This window comes from Rhagoletis pomonella, unplaced genomic scaffold (assembly GCF_013731165.1).
Source record: "Rhagoletis pomonella isolate Grant_MI unplaced genomic scaffold, Rhpom_1.0 Rhpom_scaffold_00011, whole genome shotgun sequence".
NCBI classification, from domain to species: domain Eukaryota; kingdom Metazoa; phylum Arthropoda; class Insecta; order Diptera; family Tephritidae; genus Rhagoletis; species Rhagoletis pomonella.
The window spans coordinates 13,693,261-13,704,688 of NW_023458565.1; the positions used below are offsets into that span (position 1 = coordinate 13,693,261).

The 11,428-nt window shown below is 41.4% G+C and overlaps 5 protein-coding genes across 6 annotated transcripts; 3 read left to right on the forward strand and 2 right to left on the reverse strand.

Moving 5' to 3' along the window:
* Position 1: 1 nt before the first annotated feature.
* LOC118747170 (uncharacterized protein C7orf50 homolog) lies at positions 2-554 on the forward strand (the record flags this gene model as incomplete). The annotated part of the gene is made up of 1 exon (XM_036481159.1): positions 2-554. A coding segment is annotated over one exon (450 nt), but the record flags the coding sequence as incomplete, so codon positions are not given.
* A 121-nt stretch (positions 555-675) lies between these two features.
* LOC118746649 (nucleolar MIF4G domain-containing protein 1 homolog) lies at positions 676-3,597 on the reverse strand. Of its 2 annotated transcripts, none has more exons than XM_036480512.1 (3): positions 3,504-3,597; positions 2,474-3,386; positions 676-2,408 (listed from the first exon to the last, which is right to left on the reverse strand). In XM_036480512.1, the coding sequence occupies exons 2-3, from the start codon at positions 3,360-3,362 to the stop codon at positions 724-726; spliced, it is 2,574 nt and encodes an 857-aa protein (XP_036336405.1). In that variant the 5' UTR covers positions 3,363-3,386; positions 3,504-3,597; the 3' UTR covers positions 676-723. The 2 variants fall into 2 exon arrangements, with proteins under 2 accessions (XP_036336405.1, XP_036336404.1); XM_036480511.1 differs by having other exon boundaries at positions 2,474-3,438; positions 3,504-3,588.
* Positions 3,598-3,656: 59 nt separating this feature from the next.
* On the forward strand, positions 3,657-4,492 carry LOC118746650 (39S ribosomal protein L23, mitochondrial). The gene is made up of 2 exons (XM_036480513.1): positions 3,657-4,062; positions 4,124-4,492. The coding sequence occupies exons 1-2, from the start codon at positions 3,769-3,771 to the stop codon at positions 4,280-4,282; spliced, it is 453 nt and encodes a 150-aa protein (XP_036336406.1). The 5' UTR covers positions 3,657-3,768; the 3' UTR covers positions 4,283-4,492.
* LOC118746651 (thioredoxin, mitochondrial) lies at positions 4,462-5,288 on the reverse strand. The gene is made up of 2 exons (XM_036480514.1): positions 4,939-5,288; positions 4,462-4,871 (listed from the first exon to the last, which is right to left on the reverse strand). The coding sequence occupies exons 1-2, from the start codon at positions 5,127-5,129 to the stop codon at positions 4,625-4,627; spliced, it is 438 nt and encodes a 145-aa protein (XP_036336407.1). The 5' UTR covers positions 5,130-5,288; the 3' UTR covers positions 4,462-4,624.
* A 2,459-nt stretch (positions 5,289-7,747) lies between these two features.
* Positions 7,748-11,427, forward strand: LOC118747171 (E3 ubiquitin-protein ligase MARCHF6; the record flags this gene model as incomplete). Its single annotated transcript, XM_036481160.1, is given in 3 exon segments — positions 7,748-9,737; positions 9,815-10,009; positions 10,072-11,427. Coding segments are annotated over 3 exon segments (3,141 nt in total), but the record flags the coding sequence as incomplete, so codon positions are not given.
* Between the last annotated feature and the right edge of the window lies 1 nt (position 11,428).

Consider the following 11,428-nt stretch of genomic DNA (forward strand, 5'->3'; position numbering starts at 1 on the left):
ACCCACATTGGAAGAGTTGCGGGAAAGTGAAAAGCCAGAAAATGTAATTGCCGTCGTAACCGTACGTCAAAAGAAAAAACAAAAGCACCAGGAGCGCATCGAATCAATGAAGGATCAAACGATCAGCAAAGAGCGTTTTCGTAACGAAGAGTACCTGCGTAAATGGAAAAATTCACGTGCTGAGTGGAAATTTGAAAAGTTGCGACAGATTTCTATACAGCAAACTGTTTTTGATGAGGAAAAAATTTGCGCAGAGATGTGGCCAATTGCACTAGAGTACTTGTCAGGCTCAAAAGGAGCTGCTAAGGCACAAATAATCAAATTGGCTGAGCAATGCATTGAAGAACTCGACAAGCAATGCGCCGAACAGAGCAGCGATGAAGAACACAAAGTTATCATTGATTCTTCGCGTTATCAGCGTGCACGAGATTTGTTGCAGAGCTTCGACTAAGGAACTGGAAAAGGCATTGTACTAGGCACTAGCATGTAAATAGTTTTAAAGATTTATGTTGAAAAAAAAGATGGAGGGATATATATTTTATTGTAAAAGTAAATCAGGCAGGTTCTGCAATTCACTTCCGAGTGATTTTTAATCCCTGAAAATTTGGGTTCACATTGAGTTTTTTGAAATTCACTCGAAGTGAATTGCAGAACCTGCCTTAATATTTTGTTTTGCGAAGCTAACAATTTTAATTATTATTTTATTACATTAAAAATTTATAGCTATAAATCTACATAGGCCAGTATACTATCTACATAATCTGCGCGCTTCTTCAATATCGCCATTTGCTTCTCCTCCAGTTTTAATTTACTCTCATTCTGCAGCAAAAAGTGTTGTATGAACAACCGTACGCTATTTTTAAACTGCCCAAGCTTTGAGTTTTTCGCAACGCGTTCAAATGCCTGATAGATTTCATTATCGCGCTCGTTTAACAATAAACCAACCATAATTTCCTTCATGAAGAGGAAACTTAATTTATCTAGCTGCAGGAAGTTTACTACTTTGAGCACCGTCAGCTGCAGTCCACCATTTAAAATAAGATGCTGTAAGAATTTTGCTAGATTTTTCACCTGTATCTTATTCAACGAGTCAATATCGTTAATGCGATCCCACGTAGCAAACTGGAATGCTAATTGATACTTGCGATTATAATGACAGAATTTTAGCGCCAAGTGGGCATAGTAAGGATTGGGTCGTTTCTCATTCAAACAGCAATGGATAATCACATAAGCAATACTGCGTTGATCCTTCAACGCCAAATGCAATATCTTCTCAAAAGCATCGACGTAGTCTTCCGCGCCCATTATAATGCAAAATATATTTCGGCGCTCTTCAGTATTCATTTTCTGCTGCTTTGCTAACTTCAAGAGCTTTTCTGAAAAACGCTGACCAGCCACTGTACCATCATCCTTTTTTTGTTTCGTAGCAGCATTGATGTCATCAATATTTCCACTCCACGCAGAACCAACCACCCACCACTTGCCGACCTGATCCGCACGGAGCAAGTCGTCGATAGTTATATTGAGTGTCGTAACGTATTTGTCATTGCGCAGCATTGCCTTTAATCGCTTGCGCAGATTTTCCGCCAGTTCAGGATCGAATTGCGGAATTTTATTGATATTGTTATTCTTAACCGCATTAAGTATATCAACCATGAACTTTAGGCGCAAATTCTCCTTTAACTCCAAAGGCGCTTCAGCAATTTTACGCTGAACACTTAACATCATCTCTTTGAAGGCTAGTGGATCATCTTTTCGCAACTTGAAACCAACAGATTGAAATATAAGTAGCAGGCATTCGATTGATTTCTCGCACAAATTATCAGACAGTCGGCCGATGATCTCCAATAGCAGGCGATGCTCATATATTTTAAAAATATATATGTATGCAAGTATTAAAATCAAATTATTTAAACGCTTATCCTCCACTGGTAGGGTAAAGATCTCCTTTATATATGCATCGAATTGTTCTACAAACATTTGCAAGAAATGTGCTCCAATTTCATTGCCAACTTGCGCATGCAGATAAGCCAATAACACCATATGCTCCTGCACCATGCGCTCATTGGCCATAGTATGGCCAATTAAAGCCTCACGCAGCAGTGCGGCCAGCGTTTCATTTATGTTGTTGCGAGAATTCTTCATATATAATTCCTCAATGCCGGATGCAATTTTGTGCAGATTAGTTTCCGAGAGACGATTGAGCAAACCCTTGCAGTTTTTGCGCAACCGCTCCAAAATTTGCGTTTGTTTACTATCATTTTGTGTGGCTGCAAGTGAAGCCCGTTGATGAGGTGGTATGTATTTTTTGGGCTGCTGAGCATCTGTAGCAGAGTTTTCCTCGGCAGTATCTTCTGTTATAATGTTGCCTTCTTTATCTCGCTTTCTGCCATAAATATCTTCCTTAACTGCAGAAATTTTAAACAAGCATATGTTTTTGTACATTTGGTTAGTAATAAGTTATACTACTTACACTGCTCTTCGTTATTTTCAATCTGCCGCTCGCGTTCTTCCCCTTCGCTGCCTTCATCACTGTATGCACTTTCCATTTCGTCTTCACTCTGCTCTTCATCAGCATCCGTGCCTACACCCACAGAGTCCTCATCCTCGCCATCTTCAAGCCCAAACTCCTCTTCATCACTCCAACCACTATCATGCTGCCTTTGGTGCTCCTCTTTTCGTTTTTCTTTTAATTCACGTTTACGTTTCTCTTCTTCATCATCCAAACAGAATTCCAACGCATAATCTAAGCCATCGCTAAACATTTTGCGTACCAAACGATTTTTGTCTTTCGTTTTGTTGAGTTTTAGCTTTTTTTCTAATTTCGATATTAATCGATCCTCTTCCTCATTTTCCAGCTTAAGCTGCTTCATGCGTTGCTTCCGTGCAACATTTTCCAAATCTTTTTGCTGCTTCAACACGCGTTTACGCTGCTCTTCCGGATCGGGACGTGTGGGTTGCTGCTGCTTTTTCTTCTTTCCTTTTACTTCGTGTGGTGGCGGTTCACGTTTCGCTACTTTCGCTGGTAAACGTGCGTCCACTTCGTCGTCGGAGAAATCTGAGGCGATAGATTCATCGTTATCTGAATCTACTTTTCCCGAGAGTAATTCTTCTATTGGTATATCTTCCGGTGTTACATTTGTGTTAGATTTTTTTGGTTTGGTCTTCTTTGCCTTCTTCGAATGCTGGGCATTGGTCGCGGTTATCTTTGCTTCTGCCACTAAGGTAGCTCCTTTTGTTTTATTCGAGAAGAACAATCTCTTGTTTTCTTTCTTGATTACCAGCTTTTGCTTACGCAGTTCCTTTCGTGTAAGTTTTTTATTGGGCTTGGATTTTGATTTCTTCTTTACAATCTTGGCCATTTTCGATGAACTCTTCCAAAACACCTAATTGTCAATTAATCTTTTGAACAGCTGATAGAAGCAAGCACGTGCTACACTGTTTTTATAGAAAGATACACAAAACACAGGGTATTGATAAAAATAATTGCAAAATGTACTTACATATTTTATGTGTAAATTATCCTTATCATTTAGATATCCAGGCTTAATTAAAAAATAATTGTATTTGGACGCCGAATCTCTTATCACAAAACGTAAATAAACAAATTTAGCTCTGTTCGTTTTTTATGTTGGCTTTCAATTTGTACGGTTCGCCAGCAGATAGCGCGCGAATTGAGCTGTCAAAAATCCTATAAATTGCTCTACCGCTCCCGGTAGGGATTTATATTAATTTATTTTTGCTAATTAATTGACAGAATATTTAAAAATGTCTACGCGTTGGTATCCTATTTATCAACGCGGTAACCCACAGCTACGTATATTCCTGCCAAATTTCTGGATGAAATTGATTCGGCCAGCGGAGGAACAGCCAAAGAACGTCGCCACCTTTTCAGTGTCCATGCAGATGACCAAATATGATGTACAAAATTATCTGGAGAAAATTTATAAATTACCAGTTGTGGACGTACGCACACGTATTGAATTGGGAAAAACGAGACGCGATCAAGTACATGGCTATGTGACCAAGGGAGACGACGTTAAGATTGCTTATGTAACTCTAGTGAGTATTTCAATGCGCACACATGTTTTAAGCCGTATCTTATACATTATTTCTTATTCAGCCCAGAAACGAAGAGTTTACATTCCCCGATTTGTTTGAAACGAAAGAGGAGCAAAAGAAGGCAGAAGAAAAATCTTTAGATGACTCGAAACAAGGTTTTAAGCGCTTCCTCGACCGCAATAAAAAACGTCCTGGAACACCCGGGTGGTACTCTATTTAGTTTAATAAGCATAAATATAGTAGAAATGTGAACCGCACCAAAAAATGCATTCTTTTGTACGAAAAGTTTGGGTTATACATTACCAGTCCGGTGCTGAGGTTCGTCTAAGCGCCATCATCTTCAAATACCAAAATGATTGGGGATAATGTGCCACCATTACAAACTGAATTTTGTAAAAATTCCGTTAATAAAGCGCATTAATTTAATTTATATTTAACAAGGTTCAACGTAATCGGCAATACTCGAATCTGATAATTCTTTTATTCAATTGCAAACACTGTTCTTTGGGGGGGATGGAACCACAAACTTGTACACCAATCTCCTTCAGCTGTTGTTCGCAAATTATTTGGCTTCTTCCACGGCTTTATCAATCCACGCGCGAATCTTGTCGGTATCCTGCAAACCGACCATACGATTTATCACTTTGCCTTCCTTCATTACCAGCAAGACTGGTACAGCGCCAACATCATAATCAAGTGCCAAATCACTGTGCTCATCAATGTCTACTTTAGCCAAATTTATTGCACCAGCTTTTTCACCAACGACCGTTTCAATGCGTGGAGTCAACATTTTACATGGGTTGCACCATCTATTTCACAAGATGAAATGATAAAATGATTCTAGGTTATATAATAATGAAATTCGTTTATACTTACGTTGCAAAAAAATCCACTATTACTGGCTTGTCACTCTTTTTAACTTTACTTTCGAAATCTTCAGCACTTTGCACCTGAAATATTTCTGCCTTTGCTATGGTGGTGCTAATAGCGCGAGTTGTACTCTGCGTTGACCGCAGCACCAGTGGAACCAGTCGGCGACCAACGTTATTCAATTTAGTAAGATACATTTTAGATGACTGAAAATTTTGAAATTAAATTCTTTATCTAAACAAAAAAAATTTTAAATACTATAAGAGCCGGAAAAAGCAACTGCGTTCAATTTTTTAGCAAATCTCAGAAAAAATTGCTATCTGCGCCCAACGATTTCCTTCAGAAAAGTGAACAGCTGTTGTGAACGCCGGCAATGCTGCCAGCCAAAAAAATTAAAACATGACAAGTGAGATTTTTTATTGTGGAAGTCTACATATACATGTTTTGCTTGAATCGACAGAGCTTTCGTTCCGTAATACCAAAGAAAGTAAATCCAAAGAACGTAAATCTCCAAAAATCAATATTTTCACTTGCGTATTCGTTTGTTTTAAGCAAATTCGAACATTGGATTAAGAAAAGCATCGGTTAGTTCGAGGCTGATACAAAAAAAATACGGGGGGGCACCGTTAATCTTTCCACCTTGAAAGAGCAAAGACGAGAGAATTCAATGACATGCTTTTCTTCCTCCCCCGACTCCAGGCAACCCTCTTCAAAACGGAAAAAATCGAAGGACGACTACGTATAAAAAAGTTCTGCGCAAAAATATTTGATATCACCCCCACGCCATCTTGGAGATTCATGTGTACAATAAATGTTATATACACTTGACCACTTGTCAGGCAACACAGAAAGGAGAATTCTGCTTAGTAAGGGATATAAACCCCAAGCGCGGCCGAAGTCCGCCAAGGCGTATCGTTCCGGACATCTGGAAGAAAGGAATGGTGGACCTAGGGACACGAATTTCGATACGATACGATACTATATTGATACTTTTGTCATTCGATACCGATATTTTATACTCGATAGTTTTAAAACAATGGCCCGTAGTCATAGTCAAAATAAAGTCGACTTTAAAGTTAGTTGCAGCTTTTTGACATAATTTTCAATGGGATATCTGTCAAAAAAGCTGCAACTAACTTTAAAGTCAACTTTATTTTGACTATGACTACGGGCCAATATTTTTTGGAATCGAGTATTAGAACCCTCGTATCGAATGTCATAAACTCAAATTACAAGGACAATGTTTTTAACAATTCTTCCCGATATAATTGTACTATAGTTCGGATTGCTTGTGGCGTTCCGATGTTTTAAGTTAACACCTCAACATCTACGTGTAATTATAATAATAATCATATATTGGCCTTACACAATATGTTAGTGCTTGGCCGAGCTTCTCATCCGATTTGTCGCGTGCGCCTTTATGTTGTGTCACAAATGTAGTCTCCACAGTTTTACGTCGACTCTGAACGGCAATTGTATTTTTAAGAGAAGCTGTTTTTCACTGCGGAAATATACTCGTAGGTTAACGCAGTTCTATCCACTACACCACAGCGGCCTACATACGAGACCTACCCTGCAGTAAAATTTAAAGACAGTCTGGCAAAGCGCTATGTAGTTCCGCCCTACAAATTTCAGAACTATCTCTGAACTAGTGTAAAACGGCTATAGAGCGGGACATTTGAAACTTCGGTAAATGCACAAATTTTCACTTCTCGATTCAGATTTCATAAATAAATCGTTGCGTGACGCTTAAAATATGACATTTAACATAGATAAAATAAAAAATAAATAAAAATTAAATAAAACGCAATCTGGAAAATGGAACCAGTTCAGAACGAGCTCAAAAGTTTTGCAAAGGGGGCAATTGCCACTTCGTAGGACATCGCCATGTTAAAAAAGACAGTTGAAAGCATTTATTTGGAATTGCTGAAGAACCAGTACCATCCCTTATCAAGTTAGTTCGGCGCTGGTTCTGAACCAGTTTGATTTGCTACAGGGTATATTCAGATTCATTTTTGGTATCTTGGTATCGGTATTTGAAGTATCGAGTCTTTTTATTCCGATATTAATGGGTACCCGATATTTTTAAAGCGATATTTTAAATGAGTACTATATCGATACGTTCGTTTCAATGGCGTGTCCCTAGGTGGACCCACTCCTCAAACCAGGGAAACCGTCGAACAAGGGAGAGTCTTATCGTCCGATATATCTCCTTTCCCCGGTAGGGAAGACACCTGAAGTCTTGCTACTCCCTATGTGCTATGCGAGCCACCTCAGCCCACCGAGGGATCAGCATCCGTAAGCGCACAGTACATCAACAGGCATTTGACATCGTCAGTTACTCCACGCTACTAGAAGACACATGGACTCCAACGAATCATATGAGTGGTCGACAAAACCAGCAAACCGAAGAAAATTAAACAGGGGTCCCATAGGGTGGTGTCCTTTCCCCGCTACTGTAATTTTTACATATCAAGGCTCACTCAACCACTAGAGGGAGGCTCGTTTACCTCTTATTCTGACGACTGTTCGTTAATGGCGACTTCCTCAGACTAATGCCTGGATTATAATGGAAGTAACGGAACGGAGTGAACTGTCACTTAATTATTTATTGTATGGGTAATGAAATCAAACGAGTATAATGCACTTGAACGCAATGCAAAACGGAAGCATCTAAAATCAATAGCTCCTTACGAATTCGCCTCGTTTTGTTACGATTCGCACGTGCATTATAACCAAGGTATAATATTTTTTTAAGTTTTTGCAATAGGGCTCTATGCAACACAGTTTGCTTCGAACACCTGGCAACACCGACCTGTCATAAATTTTGGTTTACTTATTACGGTTGGCTATACTGAAAATTGCAGCTGCTCGATTATTTTCACACGTAAAAAAATTTACCATTCAATTATTGAAAAATTTTGCAGGAAAAAGGCAAAAAACATCAAAAAGTGAGCATTAATTGAAGCAATAAGAACTTGGGTAATAAAATTTGTTACAGATATTATCTAAACAAGATTGAAGTTGACCAAAGTCGAGCACAAGACAAGTGCTGAACTCGCAAAACAAAGCCATTGACGTGTGCCCTACAATAGCAAAGGCAGTAAATTATTCGAGACTCCTCGGTAAAAGGTTGGTGGAAAATATCCGCATGTTTGGCGATGTACAATTTGTAATGGAATAAAAATTAACATTGGTTAACCTGAATTGGCGTCATGGATGATAATTCGCAAGATATTTGTCGCGTGTGCCGTTGCGAGGCACAATCGGATCGGCCACTGTTTTATCCATGTATCTGTACGGGCAGCATTAAGTATATACATCAAGACTGCTTAATGCAATGGATGCGTTATTCGCATAAAGAGTATTGCGAACTTTGCGGTCATCGCTTCAGCTTCCAACCGATCTACTCGCCGGATATGCCACGCGTGTTGCCTCTACGCGACGTGGCAGGTGGCTTATTATCAGCTGTTGCCAAGGCAGCTAAATCATGGTTCCATTATTCATTGGTTGGTTTGGCTTGGTTCGGCATCGTTCCCTTATCCGCATACCGTACATACCGCTACCTATTTCGTGCTTCTTCCTTTGAGCTGATACTGTCTGTACCGTTTGACGTATTTTCTACGGACAACTTGGCTTCGGATGCTTTCCGCGGCTGCTTTGTAGTCACGTGTACATTGCTTTCATTTATCGGCTTAGTTTGGCTACGCGAGCAGATATTGCACGGTGGCGGCCCGGATTGGTTAGAACGCGATGATGCACCAGCAGCAGTAAATGATGGTGAGGAACAGCAGCAGCCAGTGGTTGGAATAGGTGCAGTTGACGGTGATGGTGGAGGGGTGAATGACGGACAAGGTGACAGAGCTCGAGACGGTGTTGACGCTGATGCCGCACGCGCTGCAGATGACGCTGAAGCTAATTTACAACCCAATAGAGATAACGATGGTGACAATGAAGACGCACCGATTGACATGCCAATGAACAATGCTGCACCAGCTGCTGTTAATCCAGCTGAGGAAGAAGGAGAAATACCGCTAGAATTCGGACCAAGGCCGCAACCACTGCCAGGCGCTGGTAATAACGGCAATGGTGCAGGCGAAGACGTTGGCGCAGCTCAAGCTGGTCCAGCTGCAGCTGGTGGTGGAGCTGCTGAAAATGATAATGACAACGATGAACCTAACTGGAATCCAATGGAGTGGGATCGCGCAGCTGAAGAACTGACTTGGGAACGACTGCTTGGTTTGGATGGCTCACTAATTTTTCTTGAACACGTCTTTTGGATTATCTCATTGAATACGCTGTTCATTGTCACTTTTGCGTTTTGTCCATACTGCATTGGCAATTTTATATTAAGCTCCCTGGACTTGCTGCAACCGGATAAACCACTATTACATTTCCATGGACTCATTACTACACTCTTTGGCTACTGCTTCATTGGTCTAACATTGGTCATATTACACTTCTTTGCACGTCTTTTCCGCATGCGGCGCGTGCGTTGGGTTATTGGCCTCTGCTACATAGTGGTAAAGGTGTCGCTGCTATCCGTTGTGGAAATCGGTGTGCTGCCATTGGTTTGCGGCTGGTGGTTGGATATATGCTCGTTGCCTCTATTCGATGCCAGCATTAAGGACCGCAAAGTAAGTTTTAAGGCAGCACCTGGCACTTCGCTCTTTGTCCATTGGATGTTCGGCATGGTGTATGTTTACTACTTTGCCGCTTTCATTTCACTACTGAGAGAAGTTTTGCGGCCCGGTGTACTCTGGTTCCTACGCAACTTAAACGATCCAGATTTCAGTCCAATACAAGTAAGTGCCATAATGAAGATATAACTTCGATTCTTGTCATGGACACAACTTTAAATCGAACTCACATTTTTCTTTAGGAAATGATACATTTACCAATACTCCGCCATGTACGCCGTCTTATTGCCTCTGCCATGATTTTTGGTTCTGCTGTTCTATTGATGCTTTGGTTACCGATACGCATTTTAAAAACTATCTGGCCTTCATTTCTTCCATACACACTATCCGGAGACTCTGAAGTCAATGAACTCAGTTTACAGCTACTACTGCTACAGGTAAGTATTCGCTGGTATAAAAAGGTTTTCAATAACTAAATCACATTTTGCTCTTATTGCAGATAATTCTTCCCGGCTTCTTCGAACAATCGCATACACGCATCTGGCTGAAAGGTTTACTTCGCATATGGTGTGTTTGTGTTTCCTGGTTGCTGGGCATACGCAGTTATTTGCTCGGTTCTGAACAGCCTGCCGCCGATGGTAATGCAAATGCAGCTAATGGCGCAGCTCGAGGTGCTGCTGCAGATGCACCCGATGCCGACAATGATGCAGCGCCGCAGCAAAATGCCAACAATCCGCCAGCTGCTGCTGCACAACCAGAAGCGGCAGGAAACGCCTTCAATGCACAGCGTTTTATGCGGGGACCTGCGCCTGCGATGCCTATGCCGCGCGAACATAACTTGGGTGCCGTGCATCAGGCCATTATGCAACGCGATGTACCAGTCGGTTTTCAACCATATGATCGGCCAACGTTATTCCCCTTACGCTTGTGTGGTCTGCTGTTTTTCATGTGCGTTTCGCTGGTAATTGCCTCGGTTGTTACATTGACGGTGCCGGTTTGGATTGGCCGTCAAGTGATGGCATTGTGGTCTGTTGGCGGCCATTTCACAAATCAAGTAGTTGCCCAGGCGCCAGAGGTATCACCGCGTCCACACGAGCTCTATACGGCTGCCTTGGGCACTTATCTCTGCTGGATTATTTCACGCGGTATTGCCATCGCTGTGAACTTGCTGCCTCAAGGGCGTGCTGCAGTCATGGATAAGATTAAGCATTGGCTGCGCGTTGGCGCCTCTTACGCACTGCCTGTACTCATTTTTGTGCTCATGTTAGGCGTTATACCACTTTTGTTTGGGCTACTGCTCGAGCTGGTGGTGGTGATACCGCTGCGCGTACCCTTCTATCAAACGCCCATACACTTTTTGTGGCAAGACTGGGCGTTGGGTGTGCTTTACACAAAAATCGCTATTGCTTTGACTTTAATGGGACCCGATTGGCACTTGAAACGAGCACTCGATCGCGCATATCGTGATGGTTTGCGTGATATCGATTTGAAATTCCTCATACGTGAGTTGGCCACCCCCGTGATCACATGCTTCGGTTTGGCGCTTGCTATACCATACGTAATTGCACACTCCATTTTGCCCATATTCTTTAAAAATTCTGTGACGCGCCTAGAAATCTCGCGCGTCGTCTATCCCGTATTCTTTATCATTGTAGTGGTAATTGCATACATTTACTTTGAGATTAAACAATTCAAAAAGTTGTATGTAGCCATAAAAGTGGATAAATATTTGGTTGGCCAACGTTTGGTAAACTATGAACATCGTAAGCGTAAGCAAGAGGCTGAAGCAGCAGAAGCTGCAGCAGCAGCATCATCTTCCACCAGTAACACGCAAGCAGATAAAGATGAACCCGAAG

Excerpts from the sequence above, each read along its gene's own strand:
- LOC118746649 (XM_036480512.1), bottom strand. The coding sequence starts at position 3,362 with ATGGCCAAGATTGTAAAGAAGAAATCAAAATCCAAGCCCAATAAAAAA. Across the intron at positions 2,409-2,473 it reads TGAAAATAACGAAGAGCAGT|TTAAGGAAGATATTTATGGC; the intron begins GTAAGTAGTATA and ends AAATTTCTGCAG.
- LOC118746650 (XM_036480513.1), top strand. The coding sequence starts at position 3,769 with ATGTCTACGCGTTGGTATCCTATTTATCAACGCGGTAACCCACAGCTA. Across the intron at positions 4,063-4,123 it reads AGATTGCTTATGTAACTCTA|CCCAGAAACGAAGAGTTTAC; the intron begins GTGAGTATTTCA and ends TTTCTTATTCAG.
- LOC118746651 (XM_036480514.1), bottom strand. The coding sequence starts at position 5,129 with ATGTATCTTACTAAATTGAATAACGTTGGTCGCCGACTGGTTCCACTG. Across the intron at positions 4,872-4,938 it reads ATAGTGGATTTTTTTGCAAC|ATGGTGCAACCCATGTAAAA; the intron begins GTAAGTATAAAC and ends CTTGTGAAATAG.